This window comes from Pelodiscus sinensis, chromosome 3 (assembly GCF_049634645.1).
Source record: "Pelodiscus sinensis isolate JC-2024 chromosome 3, ASM4963464v1, whole genome shotgun sequence".
NCBI lineage: Eukaryota > Metazoa > Chordata > Testudines > Trionychidae > Pelodiscus > Pelodiscus sinensis.
In genome coordinates this window covers 98,735,918-98,758,498 of record NC_134713.1, presented here as the reverse complement: position 1 = coordinate 98,758,498, position 22,581 = coordinate 98,735,918, and the positions used below count along the sequence as shown (strand labels likewise).

The 22,581-nt window shown below is 41.5% G+C and overlaps 1 protein-coding gene across 10 annotated transcripts in view; it reads left to right on the top strand.

The window, feature by feature from the left end:
* The window catches only part of NHSL1 (NHS like 1), a 263,051-nt gene that overhangs the window by 146,612 nt on the left and 93,858 nt on the right, over positions 1 to 22,581 (top strand). The window contains exon 1 of one of the 10 annotated variants that reach the window (XM_075924286.1): positions 19,380 to 19,653. The exons of the other annotated variants lie outside the window; for them this stretch is intronic. Within the exon in view, the coding sequence (XP_075780401.1) occupies positions 19,455 to 19,653 (199 nt within the window). The 5' untranslated portion in view covers positions 19,380 to 19,454. Of the gene's footprint in view, positions 1 to 19,379; positions 19,654 to 22,581 lie in introns of those variants that run through there. 10 annotated transcript variants of the gene reach the window in all.

The following is a 22,581-nucleotide window of genomic DNA, read 5'->3' as shown; positions in this document are numbered from 1 at the left end:
TCCTAAGAACCATGTTTGTGCTCAGAACAGGTTTTCACAGAACAATGTCTACCTAGCACCTTTTTTACACAAGTGAGGCTGAAAAGGGATTAGAAGTGTCACAGTTCAGGGCTGCTGTACATGTATTCCCCTTCCATGATCCAGCAAAGGCACCCCCTTTTAGGTGCCCAGCTTCTCCACCTTCACTTTTCTTGGATGGAAGCTTGCATTTCTCTTTCTCCTGACTGGGGTCTATATATAGGTTGCACAGTTCCATAACTATACTATGAGTTCATCAGTAAGCCAGACTGCCTAAGCAGGCCTGTTGTCTTGGAACCAGGATATGGGTGGTCATAGCCAGTGGCTGAAGTAGGGGTCAGGTTTTATAGTTAATCCTGGAGTCAGAGGCCAGAGCCAAAGGTCAGAGATTAGGATCAGAACCAAGAGATCAGAGCTAGGTTACCTGAAGTGAGGCATGGCAAAGGCCAAGGCCAGGGCCATCGCAGCTATGTGCAAAGGCTTTGAGCAGCCACTGAACCCAGCTTTGAGCTGCTGGCTCTGCTAGGCTCAAAACCTGGTGTGTGTGTTGACTCTCCCAAGCAATCAGGCCCGTCTGCTACAGGCCAGCTGCTCTTGTCAGGTTGCCTGGAGACTGGCTGTGCTGCAGACCCCAATTCCTGCCTCTTGCTTTGCTTTCTTGTCAGAGACTATAAACAGCATAATTAATTGCATGCAGAAGTTACTACATAGCCCTTTCTAAGCGCATGCATTATTCTTAAGGTGAATGTGTTACAGGAAAATATATATTACAAATAAAAGAGCCTGTGCGTGTGCTGGTTAAAACTCAGGAAACAAATGGTGGGAATAGATGCAGAGTTTTCAGAATGGAGAGAGATAAGCAGCAGTACCCCCCAGTGATTTGCTCGGTGTCCAGTGTTGTTCAGCATATTCATAAATGATCTGGGAAAAGGGGTTAACAATGAGAAAGGCAAAGCTTGCAGATAATACAGAGTTACATAAGACAGTTAAGTCCAAAGCAGACTGTAAAGAGTTACACTAAACTCTCACTGACCTTAGTGACTGGGCAAAATAATGGCAGATTAAATTAATTGTTGATAAATTCAATATATTGCATTTTGGAAACCATAATCCCTCTTTCAGAGTGGTAGCCAAGTTAGCGTATGTCTACACTGCATTCCTCTTTCCAGAAAGGAATGTAAATGCAGAGGAATGAAATTGCAAATGAAGCACGGATTTGAATTTCCCGTGCTTCCTTTGCATAATCATGTCTGGGCGCTATTTTGAAATACCCTATTTTGAAAAAAGAAACACTGTTTAGATACGGTGATTTTGAAAGAAAACCCTTCTTTCAAAATTACCCTTATTCCTTATAAAATGAGGTTTAAGGGTAATTTCAAAAGAAGGGTTTTCTTTCGAAATAACCGCATCTAGATAGCGTTTCTTTTTCAAAATAGGGTATTTCGAAATAGCGCCCAGACATGATTATGCAAATGAAGCACGGGAAATTCAAATCCGCACTTCATTTGCAATTTTCACTTGGCTGCATTTGCATTCCTCTTTCTCGAAAGAGGAATGCAGTGTAGACATACCCTGAGTCTGTAACAGGAAAAACTTAAAAAACAACCAATAGTCTAGTAGCACGTTAAAAACTTACAAAACATGTAGATGGTATTATGAGCTTTCATGGGTTTCATGAGTTAACAGAATATTAGGAAGCATTAGGAAAGAGATAACATAGAAAATATCATAATGCCATTATACAGTGCATGGTATGCCCACATCTTGAATACCACATGCAGTTATGGTTGCTGTATCTGAAAAGAGATATATTAGAGATATACACGATGCAGAGGCGGGCAACAAATATGATTAAGGTATGGAACAGCTTCCACAAGAAGAGAGATTAAAAAGACTGGAATTTTTATCTTCGAGAAAAAGACAAGTATGGGGGATACTTGATAGTGTTCTATAACCTCCCAAATGGCATGGAGTAAGTGAAGAGAGAAGTTTTATTTACTCCTTCATGGAACACAAAAACCAGGGTGGATTGAAGTGAAATTCATAGGCAGCAGGTTTAAAAAAAAGAAAAATAAATGCTTCTTACTGTAACGCACATCAAGTTTTGGAACTCATTGCCGAGGGGCAGCATGAAGGCCAAGATCAGGGATGCAACCTCATGCTCTGAGTGTCCCTAAAGCTCTGACTGCCAGATGCCATGAGGCCATAGTTTTATGTATAGTAGGCCCTAATCCTCTATAAACTAGTTGTTAGAAGGAAGCATTGTGCAAGTAGGGGGTCACATCCACACAAAATATGTGCATAGTTGTGAGAAAACATGTGGATATGAGTAAATGAAAGTCTGAGTTAGCAAAATCCAGCTCTTTGTCTGAAGTGTTTATTCCATGCTGAAGTAAATAGTTTTTAGAAAAAGACAGATAATTTATTTAGGGCTGTCAATTGCTGTGCGTTAACGCCTGCAATTAACGCAGGGAAGGATTAACGTGTTAATTTTTTTTAACACGCTAATCGCAGGCATTAATGCTGTGTTGCCCCTTTGAAGTGTCGCTCTGGTGCTTCAAAGGGGCAGCGCACTAGGAGCCTGGGATCAGCTGGAGTGCCCAGCTGATCCCCAGCTCCGCGTTAGGCTGCCACTTTGAAGTGCCGGTCCAGAGCTTCAAAGGGGCAGCACCACGGGAGCCTGCAGTCATCCCTGTAGTGCTGCCCCTTGGAAACTCCGGGCAGCCTTTCCAAGGGACAGGTGCACTGAGCCTGGGATCAGCTGAGGACTCCAGCTGATCCTGGGCTTCTGCAGCACTGCCCCATGGAAATGCCACCACTGCATTTCTGCATTTCAAAGGGGCAGCTGCACAGAGCCTGGGGTCAGCTGAGAACTCCAGCTGATCCTGGTTTTCTGCAGCGCTACCCCTTTGAAATGCCACTGCAGAGTTTCAAAGGGGCAGTGCAAGCGATTAATTGCGATTAAATTTTTAAATCTCTCGACAGCCTTTCATTTATTTGTTGAAAAAACTATGACATTGGAAACTGTTACCGGCTGGTCCATGTCTTGTAGTTATGAGACTTGTGTTGTTAGAGTTAAAAAAACAATAAAACTGCTCAAGCTAGATACTATTTTTTGTTGTTGTTTTCTTGTTCCTTTTTTTTTCAGTAAGTATTTTGGGTGGGAACAAAAGTTGTTGGCGAGTTTCCTGTACTAAGCATAGTTTGAACTGATGAGTCAGGTCTGTGTTGCGACATAGTAACAAGTTTTTCCTATTAGGTATGTTCTTGGATTTTGAAAAAATGAAGTTAGTAACCTTGGAAGTGGGCCATTTAGCTGTCAGCTTCACTCTTCTAGTTATACTATCTTGTAGTTTACACTTAACCTGACTGGGGATTACAGAGGAATGTTTTCTGACTGGAAACCTTACCCATGAAAGCTGTAGAAAGAACTAGAGTTAGCCCCCTTCACTACATCATCTCCAGGGTTTTTAATTTTTGTAGCGGTTGCTGCACTATAGAAAGTTCTTCTTGTACTCTGCCAGTTAACTTTAATTTAAAATTTGCCTGTTTAAGTTGTATTTGGAAGTGTGGCTTTTTGAAAGATGATTTTCTACTCTCCCATTCCTTTAAAAAATATAGTTGATTTTTTGGTTAATTTTTGAAAAGTGTTTTTCCTTATTTACATGTTGGTGAATGGAGACATTTGGTACATTATGATTTTCTTGTTGCTCCCACTATAAAGGAACATTTTTACTGTGAATACCAGTCATTTTCAAAACATGAGTTAAAAGTAATTTTTTACGTCTATGGAAAAGTGTTGGCCCTCCTTTTAAGTCTCCCTTCCAATTTTTGTGGCTCTGCAATCAGATTTTTCTAATATTTAGCATGTTCTGTCTTAGTTCTCAGTCGGTCACAACTGAGAATACCAAATTCAGGAGAAACTGCTGAGACATTCCCCAAAACTATGGTTATTCTCTCATAAGATATACCAGACCAGAAACAAAATAAACTAGTTTCATAGAAAGGCAGTTTACTTAGGCATTTCAGTCCAAAACCACTGAACTTTAATGAGTGGTTATTTAAAACCTATGTCATGAAACAAAAGATACTTCTGACCCCAAAGGACCAAGTCTAGGTCAGAGTACAACTCCGACCTTACCCAATAATCATGCTGTTGCCAATATTTAGTATCTAAAACTGAAGTTTTATTTATTAAAAAAAGGAAGAAGGGTGAGAGTTAAAATTGGTTAAAGTAATCAAATACAGACAATAATTGTAAAAAAGCTTCAGAGAGATAGCTGAGTTAGTTTTTAACAGGAGAAACTTAAAAAACAACAAATAGTCTGGTAGCACTTCAAACGCTAACAAAATATGTATGATATCATGAACTTTCATGGGCACAACCCACTTCTTCAGATGACCAGAATGTTGGATGTCCCGTTCTTGGAAAGTTTTCGGTTCAGGCTTATAGTAGTGATAGAATAAATTGCTAGCTTGACAAGTCTCTGGTTGCTTCCAAATCATTAGAAGGTCCTCGGTCCCTTGATTAAAAGGCTCTCAGTAGTAAACGTTCGTTGTTCAGAGGTTTGAGCAGGAAAGAAGCAAAATGGAGATGTTTTCAGGGCCTTGTATATCTTCTCCCACGTTAAGGGAAAACCATTGCTCTCATTGTGGAAAATTACAGGTGACAAGATGGTGTTTGGAGTCACATGGACAAGTCACAGTAGTAGCCATTACCTATATACCCCAGATAGATTGTTCACAGGAAAGTTCATTGAGCTGTCTCCTTTGGTCCTTTTTGAGCTAAATGTTCTTTGATGAGCCATTTACTTTTAACAGCCCTTTCAAGATGTGCAGGTTGAATACCTTTTGGGCCACTACCCACAAGCAAACATCTGAATTCCAGGTATGGGTGTTTCCCCAACAAAAGTTGCATTGTAGTGTATATGCTCTCACTGTTTTGTTGCCAAAGTTGGTAGTGCTCACAGGAGGAATGCGAGTAGGGAGAATCAAGGCTCCTCGCATCCCCCAGTCCTCCTGCCTGCTCACCTGCACAAGGAGTAGAATAGTGGCCATGCAGAATCTGGGGTTACTCCCTTTGCTGTGACCCACAATGTGAGAAACCTTCTTCAGATGAAACCCCTCCGTCCCCGAAAGCTCACGATACTGTCTACATGTTTCGTTCGTCTTTAAGGTGCTACTAGACTGTTTGTTTTTGTTTTTTAAGTTTTCCCCTGATGGGAGCATTCATGGGACTGTCAAAGAGCTTTTCAGGCAATCAGTCTATGTTTGTGAAATACACTTTGTTGAGAAGATGAAAATGATTGTGATTCAGACCACTTCCAGACTAATATGTAAAGTTCACTCCACTGCTAGAACAAATAACTACTGATAGAGGGGAAGAAGGAGGGAGCATTATATCATTTGTTGTGTTCAGCCCGTTGGATTTTATCATTTTGTTAGGTGCTTAGGTATCATGGAAATGACAGCAATATAAATAGATATAATTAGTTTAATCCATTAATTTAATTTTTACATCATGAAATATACTGACCATTAAACCAGAGGCTTTAGGAATAAAAGTGGCAAATCAATAGGAGCATATTAATAGAGCATATTAATAGTTATCTCTGTGGAGGAGCGCGTCCCCGCTCCCCCCTTCTTCCCAGCCTACCCTGGGTCTGGCAGCTACCTTGACATCCCTTCTATGCATGATTTTACAACGCTGCGGCCTCTGTAACCATCTATTATGGTCGCAAGCCACCGTAGTTTCAAATATATCTCTCCATCTAATGGCAGGTGGGGATAGGGGGACTCAGGCCTGCCCTCTCTCACAGGTCCCAGCCCAGGGCCTTAAGAACAGGTACAGACAGAGACCTGTCTGGCTGGTGGGGCTCCTGCTGAAATGCACCAGCCTGCAGGCTAACCACAAGATAGCCCCGCCCTGAGCTACTTCTTACCCCCGAGGGCCTTTGGAGCCGGCCCACCTTGCTTGCACTTCTCCGCCCCATCCCCGCGTCTCTACCCCCGACACCGGGTGTGGAGGAGCGTGTCCCTTCTATTCCTCTGCTTCCTTCCTCTGCTTCCTTCCTCTGCCCTACTCCCAATACACCTTCATCCCTCTCTCTCTCTCTTCTCCCCCCCTCACTCCCTGTGGCTGTACCTTTTGAATCTCCCACCTGGTCACACCCTATTAGCCCCCTCCTCCTGATGCACGTTTCCCGTAACGTCTCCTGACTCGGCGGCCCCCTCCCCTCCCCGGACGTACCGTCTGCACATTGCTGCCACCGCTGCATTCAGCATTCTTCTGGCTGCGGCACCGCTCAGGAGCCAGGCGGCTGACCACCCACCGTGCGCCCCATAAATTGCGGACGTCGGCGCGGGCTGAGTGCGGGGCGAATCAGTTCCACTCCCAGGGAGTTGGTCCGCCCCGTCACAATCTCAAGAAATATGTCCATATAACTCTTGATTCTAAACAATTTTCATTCGTTATCCATAGAACGCTGGATTGACATATATTGCTCTTCTGGCCAGGGCTCGACAAATCAGTGAATATACTCACATGTGGCGAGTAGATTTCAGCCAGTTGTCCCATTCATCGGTGGCGTGCGCATGTGCAATGTGGATCTTGTGCATGCACTGTGTGGGGCAGGCGAGTAGATTTTGCCATGGTTTGTCAAGCTCTGCTTATGGGGTTTGACTGTTTATTTTGGAATGACATACTGCTAACTTGAACTGCTACTCACCAGATTCATCTTTCCTTTGTTAATAGCAGCACATATTTTCATCATTGCTTAGCTGGTGGAATTAGATGCCTTCCTCTGCCAGGATCTATAAATCCTAGAGCTAATCTATTTCTTCTTTGCAAATATATTTCTCCCTCCCCCCCCCCGAACAGTTGTATACAAACATTGTATTAACATTAACTCTTTAAGTAGCTAATTCTTCCAGTTTGTTTCCAAGATATGTTTCTCTAATAATTAAGAGTATGTCTACACTACCACCCTAGTTCGAACTAGGGTGGTAATGTAGGCAACCGGAGTTGCAAATGAAGCCCGGGATTTGAATTTCCCGGGCTTCATTTGCATAAAGCCGGGCGCCGCCATTTTTAAATGTCCGCTAGTGTGGTCTCCGTGCCGCGTGTAGCTGCGCGGCAAGGACTAGGTAGTTCGGACTAGGCTTCCTAGTCTGAACTACCGTTACTCCTCGTGAAATGAGGAGTAACAGTAGTTCGGACTAGGAAGCCTAGTCCGAACTACCTAGTCCGTGCCGCATGTAGCCGCGCAGCACGGAGTCTGCACTAGCGGACATTTAAAAATGGCGGCGCCTGGCTTTATGCAAATGAAGCCTGGGAAATTCAAATCCCGGGCTTCATTTGCAACTCCGGTTGCCTACATTACCACCCTAGTTCAAACTAGGGTGGTAGTGTAGACATATCCTAAGAGGCTGAATAATACTTTAGATTTGCAAAGACTTATGTTTTCTGCTGTACCATTATGGCTTAAAACAGTAATATTTATTGATACAAGCTATTATTCAAGGCCAATTCATGTATGTTTTTGTTGTTGTTGCTAAAGTTCACTTTTTATCTGTGTTTACAAGAGGGCTTGTAACTGTTACATTGAAACAAATGTATGATGGGGGGGGGAGAGACAGAATAATCACATGCTTACCAGTTGAGTCAAATAGTCTTCTTAGGTGTTTGCCTTTTAAAAATCATAATAATTCCAGTAAAAATTCCTCCATATAATAAACCCACATTAAGGAGAATGGTCAAGAGGAGGAGATTCTTATTTTCAAAGGTAGCCATTAGCAAAACAACATGCAGTGATTACAGCTTTGGCTAATACCTGAAAATACAGTTTGATTACCTTTGCTAATTGAGGGCCATATTCTACCAAACTGCTTAACTTGGATTACCACAAGCAGTACCATTCATTGCTAGGACACTTCTTGCCAAATAAGTTACTGTACTACACAGTATAAATGTTAAATAATATGCAGCTTGCATAAAGGTATAACAATCTGTCTTTCTTTTAATAGCCCACTACTTTGTCATGTGAAAATTACATGTAGCAATTTCCTTCATCCTGCAGGACCGAAATGGTTTACTCAACTCTGAAGTGGTCTGCTCTGGAACTGGTGAAAATGACTGTCTGATAGATGTAGATCCGTGGTCACCAACCAGTAGATCGCAATCTACCGGTAGATCTCAGAGGCTCTAAGAGTAGCTCTTGAGCCCTCTCTGAACTGTGCACCTGCACAGTACATTTACATTAGATTTCCTCATTTGAGGAGCAGCTACTAACCGAGCAACAATACAGGTGAGTAGCTGCTAGGAATGGTGGGAGCTGGGAGGTCAGGAGGGCTGAAACACCCCAGCCAGCTGACTGTGGCTTTCAGCTGAAAGAGGCTGCCCCATGCTCCAGCTGATCAGCAGCTTCTCCTCTGCGCCTGCCCACGTGGAGCTTGGTGCACCCTGGCTGAGCGCCATGGCCAGCTGGCCGGGCAGCCACTTCTCTTCCCTCCAGCCCGGCTGCCCTGCGCTCAGCCCAGGGAGTCTGCGTATAGCTCCAGCTGTGCTGGAGCAAGCTTCCCAGGCTGAGCGCAGGATCACAGATGCCCATCTGATGGACTGTATACGACTAGCAATCTCAGACTACAACCCAGACTTCAAGACACTGGCAGATACTGTTCAGTCACGGGTGTCACACTGAGACTTTGTTATTGGAAGAAAAAATATATAATTATCAATACTTGATTTTAGATTTACAAAATAGCAGAGAACAAAATGTATAATTGTAAATGCTTCATTTGACATTTAGCATGAATTAAAAAGACCATTTATTTCATAACTATAAACGTGATATTAATTTTATATATTGCATCATTAAAAAATAAACTGTTTAACAGAGTGTATAAGAGCTGGGGATAGCAAGTGATGGAAAGGAGAATAGAGAGGGTGGGGCTTCAAGGAAGGGGAGTGGCAGTAGATATTCGCCTGTTTTGAGACTTAAAAAGTGATCTTGGGTGTAAAAAGGTTGGAGACCACTGATGTAGATGTAAAACTGCTATCATCTGAAGAAGTGGATGTGTCCATGAAAGCTCATGATGCCATCTGCATGTTTTGTTAGTCTTTAAGGTGCTCCTACACTATTTGTTGTTTTTTACGTTTTCCCTGTTACAGACTAACTCAGCTACCACTCTGAAGATGTAGATGTGTTTGTCATGCTTGGCCAAAACTGTTGTTGTCTGAGCTACAGCTGGGCTCCTGTGTTTACACCTTCTGATAATGCTTTTGACACAAATTTGCTTTGAGTACTCAGTACTGAAACTAAGCTTCAGTTGTGTTTTACAGAAGGTTGAAAGGCGCAATTGTCTGCATGCAACTCATTGTGTTGCAGTAAAAAGGTTTTATAACAACCCTGCAATCCCTGTTAACATTTTGTAAATCATGCTGTGGTGCTTTGGATCCTGTGAGATGCTGAGTGGATTTTCCAGTTCTAAATTACTTTTCATTTTGAAATTTTAGTTTAAAAATAATTAAAACCATTGAAATAGAAGCAATAGAATTTGATTGCCTGAGTTAAAAGAAAAAAAGACTGGTATGTGAAATTTTTGAGGTTTTGACTTCTCCCCCTTATTTAAGACAGGAAAAATGTTCAGAATCTCAAATTGTCACGAGAGAAGAAAAATTCTTCTGATTCTGCATTGTGCTGGATTGGGCTTTTATATAATTTTGTGGTTGACCAGTAGATGGCACTATATTTTTATAATTACAAATGATAACAAAAACAAGTAGTCCTGGGGCACCTTAGTTCTCGTCTATACTAGGGAGAGATTTCGAAATAACAAGCAGAGCATCCACGCTATCAAGCCTGTTGTTTTGAAATAAGTGGTTGGTTATTATGAAATAATAATACATATTTTGAAATAGTTATTTCGAAATAGTGGTAGTGGACACTCCACTCCTGCTATTTCAAAATAACTGTTTCCCAGAGTCATTCAAAGTAATTACTCCCCAGTGCTTCCTGGGGCTCTATGTCGAGGTAGCACATCCACATTGGCATGTGTTGGACTAATTTTGAGGCTTCCCTGTAGTGTGGACACACTATTTTAAAATAGTTATTTCAGAAATTATTTCAAATCAGTTATTTCAAAATAATGTCCTACTGTAGACATATCCTCAGAGACTAACAGAAAGATTACGGTTGCCAGGTGTCCGGTATTGACCCGGTATCTATGGCCTCTGTCTGGTTAAAAAAAACAACAACCCAGAAAATACCGGACAGGAAGACTGCTTGGGACATTCCTCCCCTGCCATATCTGGTGGAGGTGGGGGAGAGTGAGGAGTGTGTAGCACTGGAATTTTGCACAACAACTTTGCTTACCCCCCCCCCCCTTTTTTTTTTTCCTCAACCAATTTTTTCCCCTGCCATGTTCGGTATTTTTTGGGAAAGTATCTGGCAATCCTAAAAAATGCAACATATATATTGTGCGTTTTCATGGGTAAAACCCACTTCCTCAGATGCTGAGGTCATCAAGTGGGTTTTACCCACAAAAGTTGGTGATACTATACATTTTTGACAGAACTTCTAATTCATAATCCATTATGGAAGTATCAGAATAATTTCTCTTTCCATTTCCTCACAAAAGGCCATTTACAACAGTGTTTCTTAACCTTTCTTTTTATAAAGTACTCCCCTTTGAAAAAAAATTATATTATAAATACCCCCTTTAAAAAATATAAGTACCCCCGGTACCTACAGTTTTCAGTTTTTTTCTACCATTGCAACACGTTTGTTTAAACAACTTATTGTAGCTGGGCAGGCAATTACATTTTTGGGTGTAAAAAGTACAAAAATAATAAAGCAATGTAAAACTTAAAACAAAAATTCAGTTTTCTCCAAATTCCAATTGTGTTGAAGTATCCCCCAGACTTCTCTTGAGGATGGGTAGGGGTACTCGTAACACTGGTTGAGAAACATTGATTTATAACTCTTATTTTTCTTGGTTTTTGTTTTGAAAATTCAATTGCACTATGATTTTTAAGTACAGAAAAGCTTTGGAAAGGAAATTAAGATATTTTTAAAGTGCTAAGTCTCCTCCCCATTCCACGCCCCCCCTTAAAAAAGCATTTTCCTCTTTTCCTTTTAAATCCATAAAGGGATTGCAGAGGGAGTGGTAGTGGGGAAGATTACTTTCTTTGGTTACCATGGTAATGGGTTTAATAAGCAGGCCTGACACTGGTAATCCTACCGCAACTGTGTCTGAATTGCCATTTAATGTGAGCTGTAAAATGAGCTGTTTTTCACAGATGTAAATGAATCCTTTGCTGTAGTGGTGCTTGGGTGTACCAGCATTACCAGCTTTGTCATTCCATTGTTGCTCCAGATTAGAAATCCCGCCCCCCCCCCCTTTTTTTTGCTGATCATCTTTCGTTCCATGTTTCTGATGCTGCTACAGCTGCATGGGACCAAGGCCCTAAAATAACGTAGCATAATAGCTTTTGTTTTAGCAGCCTCCAGTAATAATTTTTCATTAGAACAATTGTTAACTTACTTCTGCATTTCTAATTACTTTTTTTAACCTTAGTCCCAAAAACATACAACTCCCCTTCATAAAATTTGATTCACGAATTATACTAACTGAAACAATCTCAGCTAAAGTCTTGCCTCTGGTGGCAACAAAGATAAAGAGAAAACCTGTGAAAGGATTCTACTCATTTACCTACTGCTTATACAGCTGGTTTTGTTTGCTTTCTTGTTTAAACATTGCAAAGCTAATATCAAACATATGACACTGATGTTGCTGTTAAAATAGGCCTTTTCAGACTGAAAGTAAAGATAATGATTGAAATACATGTTTAAGCTTGTTTTTAAATGTTCAGGGACTGCAAACAGGTATCTTGCAATTTATTATTATTAATAATAACAGCAATAATAATTTTCATTATTATCTTTGATGTGATCCCAAAATGCTTCATTGGGTCAAACAGTAGTAATGAAATTAAATAATTAATGATAGCCGAGGAAGAGGGAAATTAGAGGCATAGAAGAGAGGGAAATTATACGTTCAAAGCTGAAAACAGAGTTGAGGGTATACGGGCAGGGGAAGCCAACCAATTAGACATGAAGAGCCAAAAGAGCTGTGGATAGTAGTGCAAATAGCCACTCCCCCAGAGCCAGGCACCCCCAGCCTCGTCCCTAACCCAGTGCCCTCCCTCTCCTCCAGAGCCAGGAACCCCCATTCTAACCCGATGCCTGGGTCTCACTGGAGCTTCCACAACCACAGCCATGCACTTCTCCCTCCAGGAACTGGGGCACGTGCACAAAGCGGGCATGTGGCTTCGAACAAGCCATAACCCTGAGAGCCACATTTCTATGAGCAAAGAGCCGCATGTAGAGTTGCCAGGTGTCCAGTATTGTACTGGACAGTCCGGTATTTGTGCACGCTGTCTGGTTTAAAAAAAAACCCAGGAAATACCGGACATAGACAGTGTCCGATATTTTCTGATTTTTCCAGCTGCGTGCCGGACGGAAGCTTGGCGTAGGCGGGGTGGGGGGAGCGGCTGGGAGTCCCAGCTGGGCGGTGGGGCTGCAGTTGTGGCAGGGAGCCCTCATTCGGTTGATGTGAGGAGGAGGGGAAGCCCCCTCCCCCGATATCCTGCGGCCAGCCCCGTTCTGCCCACACCCCTTATCGCCCCCGGCCAGCCCCGTTGCCCGCCCCCTCCCTCCCCCAATGAGGCATGTCCGGGTTTTTGTGTTGTTTTTTTAAATGACTACCTGGTAACCTCTAGCAGGGATCCAGGTTCTTGGAGTCTTTTTTTTGCTCAACAACTTTGGTGTCCATCCCCCTCTTCCCCTTTTTCCTGGTTTGTTTTTTTTTTGGGGGGGGGGGGGGTGTTCGGTATTTTTGTTTCAGCCATCTAGCAATCCTAGCCGCATGTGGCTCAAGAGCCACAGGTTGTCCACCCTGGAGTAGGGAGATATGGGAAGGCTATTCCAGATAACAAGAACTGCAGAAGAGAAGGTTTTCACATCATCAGTTGAGAGATTACATGTGAGACAGGTAGAAGGCTGGGGACATAATACAGAGACACCAGGTCAGTGGGATAAGATGCAATCAAGTCTGTGGAAGGTTTAAACACCAAGGTGAACAATTCTGAAATGCACATGAATTTAGGAGTATTAATTGGGGATATTAGTGGTACAGTCATGCTGCTTGATAAGTGTGGGAAAGCAAGGCCCTTAAATTTGTTTCCTCTCCCTTCCCCCAAAGCTGAGTAATGTTGGATTTTTTTTCTCCTTAGGGCTTTGTTTTGTAGAGAGAAAGGTGAAAGTGCATACTCAGCTTTGTTTAGTGGCAAGCTTGTCAGCTGGTTTTGTGGGCAAATAGTGTACTGTTCAGGTTCTTCAGAAATTTGGGATTGTGCTTTCAGGTCACAATTTGAGCCTATCTCTGACTATTTGGACACTAGCAATTAAACTACCCAAGTTCCTTCTTTATGTGTGGATTTATATCTGAATTGTTTTGCACGCCAGCACGATTAATCTTGAGTTTGTATATTATATATTGTGTTTTTAATTCTTTAAATAATGTGATGCAACTCTGACCTGTATATGTGCACCTTGTTTTTTCCTTTAAATGCAAGTTAACAGAGTTAGTCACAAGCACTATTTTTTTAATTCCACAAGAGAGTCAAGAATGGAGCTAATGCCAGAGAGTGTGATGTTGCATGAGAGAGTTGTGTCCTGAACAGTCTGAAGTTGGGGCAGAGCCTGACTCTGAAGTCCATAGATGCTAATGGTCTGTGTTGATTGATGTATTTTGGTATTTATGCTAAAAGCTATTAATGTTTGAGTCATTTTAAAAACAAGTAAAAGTCACTTCAGCTCTCATTTGAAAGGTTGATTTTTACTTTTTAAAAACATGCAGGAGACTGAAAGTGTAAGGGCTTCTTGTTTGTTTGTTTTTTAAAATGCATGTCTTAGCATGAAAGTAGTAGGAATTAAATTGGTTCTGGGCTGCACACAGGCCTGGGAGCCAGGCACTGCTGTATTCTAATCCTTGCTTTAACACTGACTAGTTCTTTGGTGTTGAGCATGTTAATCTTTCCCGCTCTGCATAAGTTACTCACTTGTAAAATTAAAATAATTCCCACAAGGCAAAGATGTAGTAAACATTCGCTATTGTTTATACAGCTTATTGACAAAAAGAAACGCATAATGTAAGTACCGAATGTTATTTCTATCAGGTAGGTGATAGTGAGTAATAACAATGTGACAAAGATTTTATTTACCTGAATCAGTTGCATAGTGTTGGTGTTTTGTAGATTTTAGTCTGAGAATGCTGTTGTATTTCAAATAAGGTAGAATCTTACTTTTTAATTAAAAACAAGTGTACGAAATACATTAATCCCCTAGCATCCTTTAAATAGAATCACTGTCAAAATAGGGCAACATTTAGCAATATTTTTTGAGGACCTGTATTGTTAAGAAGCTCCAGCAAAAAAGCTATTTGGATCTGGTTATTATGTTATATAGGGATTCATAATTTGCACTGTTGGCTGATCAAACAGGAGTTAGTCATTGAATGAAGCAGATTTATGTCCATCTGCTGGATTGAAATAATGGCTGAACACTACGTGCACATTTTTGGCTGTTGTGCATGCACCTATAGTTGACTTCTCATGGTATTTTAACTTACTCGGTATGACGTTTTGGGGCATATTCACACCAGAAGGGGGTTCTGCCACTTCCTGCACTGTAGCTGTTGGTGTCTTAATGGTGTGCTTTTATGGGTCAGAGTCCTGATACCAGTTTCCAGCCTACAAGCATAAGGTCCCACCCTGGCTTCCACTGGCCTACTTACTGCTTGCAGGGTGACTTCACTAGCCCTTTCAGTCCCTAGTTTTTCCAAATCCATCTATCCTGAGTAAATTGGCAGATACTCAAGACTTTTCCCCTTTGCTCTCTCTTCCTTGAAGAAGTGAAACCTGCCCTGTTATCAATTCACTTTGGCATACAGACTCCACGCCGTTTGCATGCCAGAATCCTGCTTGTGATAAATATAAACAAAATGTTTATTTAATAGGCCCCGTCCCCACACACCTAGAGATTCAAAGATTAAATTGTAAGGGGAAACAGATGCATAAAAGTAACACAAAAATAAAGTTTCGACTTCAGGTTTCACATTTCTATTGCCTCTAAACAGTTTCTCAGCATTTCTTCTGTCCCAGAGGAAATCCAGCGTTTCACAGCCAGCATCCTCCCACGATGCTGGACTGTATTGTCTGGAGGTCCTTCACTTCACCAGTCTTCTATTTTAAGGGCTTGCAGTTCGTTTTCTTTCTCTCAGGACTGTGCCGCTCGTTTTCTTTCTCTCAGGACTGTGCCGCTGTTAGCACTTCAATGTAGGTAGTACCTCTGCCAACAGGAGGGGTTATGTTAATGTAGGTAATCCACCTCCTTGTGAAGTTGTAGGGAGGTTAACAGAAGAATTATGTGTAAGGGGACTAAAGTCATCTTCACATCACCCCTTGGAAGTGTGAATTTTTTACATCTCAGACTGACTTAGTTTAAGCCAACCTAATGCCTTGTGTAGACGAGGCATTAGTCTACTGTGGTTCACTGTGGGGGAAATCCCCTTCTCTTAGTTTTCCTGAACTGAGAATTCGGCTACATTGCAATTAAAAACTTGAGGCTGGCCCATGGCAGCTAATTCGAGCTCAGGGGCTCGGACTAAGGGACTGATTAACTGAGACTTCCAGGATCAGGCTGCAGTCTTCTTTGGGATCCTCCTACTCTGCATGATCCTTGAGCTTGGACACAAGTCTGAGATCATGTGTGCACTACCAAGTTCTTTTGCCAAAACCTGCCTTTTGGTGACACAACAAAAGTGTTCACACTGAAATGCCACTTTTTTGCTAGGAAAAACACCCAGTTTCTGCCACAAACAACTTCCACCCCTACAAGGGACTTTTTTCTTTTCCAGTCCCTTTATTGTCGACAAAGAGCCAGTGTAGACGCTGCTGTTTGTTTTGTGGAAAGATCTGAGGTCTGCCAGTATCCCACAGTGCCTGCCCTAATGGCCCTGCTCAGCTTTTTGATCTTTGCTGCCCTGGAGGCATACACCTCTCCCCTTTCAAAGCTTCTGGGAAGGGACAAAGAGCAAATCATTGGAATGTGTGTGTCTGACTAAGCAGAGCGAGCTGGGGCCGCCTTGCTCCGCTTCCACCACTGCTGCTGGAGAGTGTGGGGTGTGTGTGTCTGGATCCCTGCTGCAGGGGCCAGGCCCTGCCACAGGCTGATGACTGGCCCCTTGCCCCTCCCACTCATGGCGTTTGAGGAGCACGTGCTCCCTAATTCCCCCATATGCATCGCTGATATCCGTGTCTCTATAATAGATACACAAAATATGTATTCTGTACCCACATTCCTTCATGTTATAGCACATTTTGAGATCTTGGGAATGCCTAGACACAACAGGATGGTTTTCTCTTAAAAACTGAATGTCCACATGCCTGTGATTCCATCAGCTCCTGACAGTTTTATATGTAATGTAATCAGTTTTCTTTCAAGGAGCAAAACTTGAAAATAAGGAGGTGGTTATAAATAGGGCAATAGAAGGCTAGCTGTCAAAACCCTGAATGCAGTCACAGGTTAATAACCTACATTATTAGTAGTTAAATGATGTAAAAACAGGTAGTGCTGGAAATAAGTGCTATGGGGGGGAGTTGTGTGTAAATGACAGTTTAGAGCTGAAAAAGCAATTGATAGTTTTCTTTTAGAAAACAAAAATTATATTAATACAGCAGTGTAACCGTAAGAATTTTGTTCACAGGCTGCTTTTGAAGATATAAAGTGAAATACCGGTCCCTTTGAAGTCAATGTGAGTTTTGTTATTGACTTAAATGGAGCCAGGATTTCACCCTCAGTATTGTATTATCAGACAAAGTACAAGATGAATTTTTCTTTTTATTAACAGCTTCAAACTAAGAATTGGCAAAGGGAGAGTGTTTGCAATGTACTAGAAATGAGTTATCATAGAGAGAGAATGAATCTGTGGTTGCTTTTTAAGTGTTCATGGTTTTGTATTTTTGAATAACAGAATTTTAATTATAGAATTTTATTGTAAATGTGGATGTTCAGGATTCATGGAAAAAATGTAGTCTGTACTTAAAGTAGGGATGTTAAATATCGGTTAATTGAATAGTCGAATAACCTCATGAATTTTTATCGGCTATTTGACTATTCTATAGTCCCTGGGGATGGGGATGGGGGCTGGCAGCTAGTGCAATCTGGCCCCACTCTCGAGGAGCCCCCTGCCACTCCACACTGCTGCCCTGTATAAGAGGCAGCAGTGTGGGGTGCCAGGTGGGAGCTGGTCCGCTAGGGAGCCAGTTTAAAAACCAGATCCCCTCCTGGACGTGCTGCCTGTTTCCCTGCGCTGCTGCCTCTGATACGGGGTGATCGCAGCTGTTCTCTGGGGGCGGAGCATGTCTGAGCTTCTGGACCCAGTATGAGCTGGAACAGAGCTGCGCACTGCTTGCCTCCCTACCTCCTATTAACACTTTAAATGCAGAGCCGCAGCAGGGGTAGGTCCCGGACCCATCTCAAGCCAGGAATGAGAGAGACTGCTGGCCAGCCTGCTAAAAAATTTATTTGGGTGGGGAATGCATGTAGTCTATGCATTAACCCAGTGGTTCTCAACGTGGGTCATATGGCTCCCCAGGGGGCCATATGGGGAAAAAACGGAACATTAGGGGGCCACCCAAAGTTAACTGCCAAGTGTATGATGAATAAGGCTCAGAAGGGGGCCATGAGCAAAAAAAGGTTGAGAAACACTGCTTTAACCTATAAGCTTTTGCTTATTGGTTAATTGATTACACTATTACTTCCCCAACTTAAAGAATAGGTGCAGACATTCATTTTTACCACATGGTAAATATACTCTTTAAAACTGGATTTTGTTACTGATCCCATTATCTTGTATTAGCATTACTTCAAGGGCACACATTTGACAACAAGGATAATTGATCACGTCTGGTCTAGAAAAGCACCTTGTTGAATGCTTCGGCTTGGTTCAATGGTTCTTAGCCACCCCTCTGTACAAATTGTTCCAGAACCTAAAAGCCTTACTACAGCAGACATAATAATATTAGTGTGTGTAAGCAATTGCTATAGTTATCACAAAGATGTTCTGTGGTAGTGAATGGGAGGTCATGTGATTAGGGATGTAAAATTTTGATTAATTGGCTAATCAAATAGTTAATTAAGGGCACTTCTGCCTTTGAAGTGTAGCAACTTCCCCACAAAAGTATTACCTAACCTCTTCACCCACTTGGGCTTATATGGAGGACCAGAAAGATTACCATTATATCTGCACTAATGTGTGCATATGTACAGAAGTAGAGGGAGTTATAGTATCAAGACTGATGCAGCTACAAATATTTAGGTCCCATTATTTAAAATGCTAATTACAGGGATCACAATGTTTAGGAGAGGTAGCATGGACAGTAGATTGAATTTGAAGTTAGTGACTGTTTATATCTGAGTTCTAATCCATCCTGGCTTTTCCACTTGAAGCACAGACAAATTGCTAAACCTCTCTGAGTCTTTGTCTTTAAGTAGGGACAGTATCTACATCACAGGAGTGTTAACAAGAATTCAGTAATTTGTGTCTAGCAGTTATAAAATGCTAAGTGATATATAACTGATTAGCTCACTTATTGGTGCACTGTAAATAAAGCCACAGACTAAACTGAGAGGTATTTCCTACAATTTTCGTAACAAATAATAGGATGCTGGTTTTAAAATCTGATATCCTTGCTCCAGTTCACATGTATAAAATCCAGACATTTACTCCCCTCCTCCCTCCATTTTCTTTAACCTGAATGAAAAAAATAATTTAAATAACCTTAATCAAGGCAGATTCCTTTCAGGTTATGATTCTGTAGCTGTTCATGTTGCAGTGACCATGCTAAGTCATCCTTGCATAAGCTTCTAAGATATGACCATCTGTGTGTGACCATAGTACCTGTTGTTTAGAGGGTGACACATAATCTGGGATAAAGCTTAAGAGAAGCAGTGGACTTTAGTGAGAGCACCAAGGAACAAGTTTGAAATCTCTTGTAGAAGGATCTGTTTGTGCTGCTGATATTTTTCTGTTCCTTCACTGCAAGAATCAGTCAGAGAATGGACAAATACTGATGTATACAGCATCCAAAAAGTCATCTGCATAGTCAGATCACTTTTTAATGATTACAAAATCCTGTTCCAAATAGCCCACAACTTAAATAGTTTTGCTTACTTAACTGAGAAGGAGAGCAAAACCTTTCCCCTCCACAATCTTTTCCTCTGTCCATTTGAAAGGTTATGGACAGGCCACTCCTTCTGCTCCAAACTAGCCATTGGGAATCCTAAGGACATCCTTTGGAGCAGCATCTTACAATGCTTGCTTATGTGCCCTGCCTGCCGTCAGACCCGATGGTTGGGTGTTTGCACAGAAGCAAGTGGCAGGCAAACTACAATGATGATGAAGAGGAACTTATCCCACTGTATACAAACAAAATGGGAAATAGTCACATCAAACTTCGTGGGCGTCTCAAGAAGAAGTTACTGAACACAGAAGACAATTCCTTCTGGCCAAGTAAGAATGGATCATGTCCTTTTATTATGTTCTCACATAATGTAATTATTTGGAAAAAATAAACATTAGATGGACTCAAGTCCTTTTAAAAAAAATTAGTTAAATTTAGTAGTTGTCAGATTCGTAATTTGTCTAAGCAGATAAAGTGTCTTTTTTTTTTTTTTTTTGCACGATAGTGTGGTTAGGTAATGAATCTTGTTTACAACAAATATACTGTTTCAATTAGTATTAAATTATGAGCAGTGCTTTTTGCTATTTAACTGTTGAGTGAAGAGGCCATGAGGTTGTCTTTATGGCGTGACATGACCATTTTGAGAGCTCTTAGGGACTAGCTTAGTTTAATTAATCAAGTTTTTTTTTAAAGCAAAACAGTGTATTGTATTAATGGTATGATGCCACATTACTTTGATTTTAAAGAACTGGAGAAGCAATTATATATATATAAATAATTAGAAAATTAAAAATAAAACCAAAGGAAAAAGAAGATTTGCTTCATAGATGTTAATTGTTCCATTTGGATGAAAGCTGCAACTGGTACAATAGATGAGCACTTAAAAAATCCCTTTATTACTAAGTTTTTTTTTCCCTCTGAATGTGAGGGGGAGAATTCCTGAGTCGTCATGAGTCTTTTTTGAAAGGTCAGGTTCCATTAGTAAATAGAGATTGAGATAGAGGACAGAGAGGAAGGAATGTACAATAGTAATGCTCAACTGGCCGTTGTTAACGTGCCTCTCCTTTTCTCTGTCCATTCAAGCAGAGGCACCCAGCTGTTCATGGAGTGGTTGTTCAGGAAAGTGTATGAACAAAATGTGCAAAAGGCAAGGAAAGCTTCCTTTGCAAAAACCTGCTGTGCTTAATGGCACCAGGCTTTGTTTGGAAAAAGTGAATTAATTCATTTGCACCTGTACTGATTTTCTTCTCTTTGCTCTCAGTCTGATCTGATGATGATGTTTATCACCAACAATTGAAAAACACCACCTTGCTATACAGTATTAATTCTGTTAAGTGACATTAGACATAGCTCTAATTTCCTGCATTATAACATTCTTCTGGTTAGTAGAAACATGCTTCCTTTAGTGTTCTGCCCCAAGGAGAGAATAATCCTGACCTGTTATTGAATAGATATCTCTGCCCTGTTTGAAGAAAAAATAATTTCTCAAAATGTAACTGAAGAAACATGACCTACAGGGTCCTGCTGAGCAGGTCTTTGGTTGAGTTTTGTATCTAATAGTAGTTAGATAAAATTCTGGTATTAATTCTGGCAGTTCTGGTTTAAGTCAGAAGGGAAAAGAATGACTGCAAAATTATATGAAATACTATGGTACATGTGTGTTAGGGAAAATGTTGAACGATTTCATATATAAAGAAATCATGATATTGTTGTGACTAATCAATCTGCCTCCAGCTATAATATTTTAGGAAATATATATGCACTGATGGAGCTCATGAAAAGATAAATGCAGTTTTATTAATACTGATTTTTAGTTGGTTTGTTTTAGTAGAATTTCTTATTTGGTACAAAGGATACTTTGCAGACAACATTTTGGCTTTTTATGTGTGTATCTGGTGTTAGATGCCTCTTTTGAACTATCCAGGATAACTTGGCATGTTATCTAAAACAGAGCTAGTCCCTTAAAGGACCTTTTGGTATGTTTATGTATTGCATTCAAGGTATGTAAAACAGCTGTTCTGTTTGAACCTGCTTCTTCAGTGTATGAAGTTAAGATTAAGACTAGATGGAGCACTCAAATCCTACCCAGAGCTTTTCACTCCTTTCTCTTTGTGCTGCAAAAGTGCAAGGAATTCTCCTCCTCCCTCCCATTGTGTTGTGTCTTAATAATGACATTCTCCTGCAAGGGAGAGAAGAGAGAGAGCAGAAAGGAAGAAGAGAAGAGATGACCCATCTGTGGAAGCTATTTAGTTACTACAGTATTTAAAAGTTTGTTAAATGTGCATTGGTCATAGTTCCTTTTTCAAGTAAACATTTGAAATCTTTCCACCCACTTAAATTGGTCTCTCTTTTCATTCATATTGTATATTTGTGATTCATTGTGAGGCTGTTTGATTCTCTGATTGATTCAATTTGATCAGTGCTTTATGAACTTTGAATCAGCAGAGTTATATAAATGTTAAAATGCTACATGTTGACTTAGAGACAGACAGTTGTGAAAATAAGACCCAAGGAAGCTTTAGCCATCGGCTCATTTCTGCTATATATTTGAGAGCGTTTGTCTGTCTGTGTGTGCATGTGTGTGTCTGCCTATTTTTTTTGTTTTGGTTTGTTTTGTTTTCTTTGTTCAAGAGCTCCTTCTAAACTGTAAAAGCTAGGGTTGTCAAAGAGTAGTCGACTAGACGACTAACCAATAAGCCTAGGTTTATTGGTTAATCTGGTCAGCTACTCGCATTCTTCCCCCTTGCAGCCTATGTATCAGAGGCAGCAAGGGGCGGAGCAAGAGATGGTGCTGGGGAGAGCTAGCTTAAAAGCTGGTTCCCCTTCCCCTCCACTCCCAGCACTGATTCTGTGGTGAGTGGGGGCAGGGGAAGAGAAGGTGGCTACAAAGCAGCTTCTGTCCATGGCAAGCCTGGGCCTGCCAAGGGCAGAGGCTGCTTCGCAGTAGCAGTCCCTGTCCACGGGTGGTCTGAGCTCCCTGCGGACAACAGCTGTTCCACGTTTCCCAGAGCAGTGTCTGTCCATGGGGGAGCTCAGACCTCCCACAGACGGGGCTGCTGCCACCCTACACTGCTGCCTCTCTATCAAAGGCGCAGTGTGGGGCGGCAGGCAGGCAATCAGCGAGGGGAGCTGGTTTGTAAACTGGTTCCCCTCACAGACCAACTCCCTTTGCCACTGAGCTCACTGGCTGCCAGCCCTGCCCCTCCCCGGGGACTACTGAATAATAATGTAACCGCGAAGATTTCATGTGGTTACAC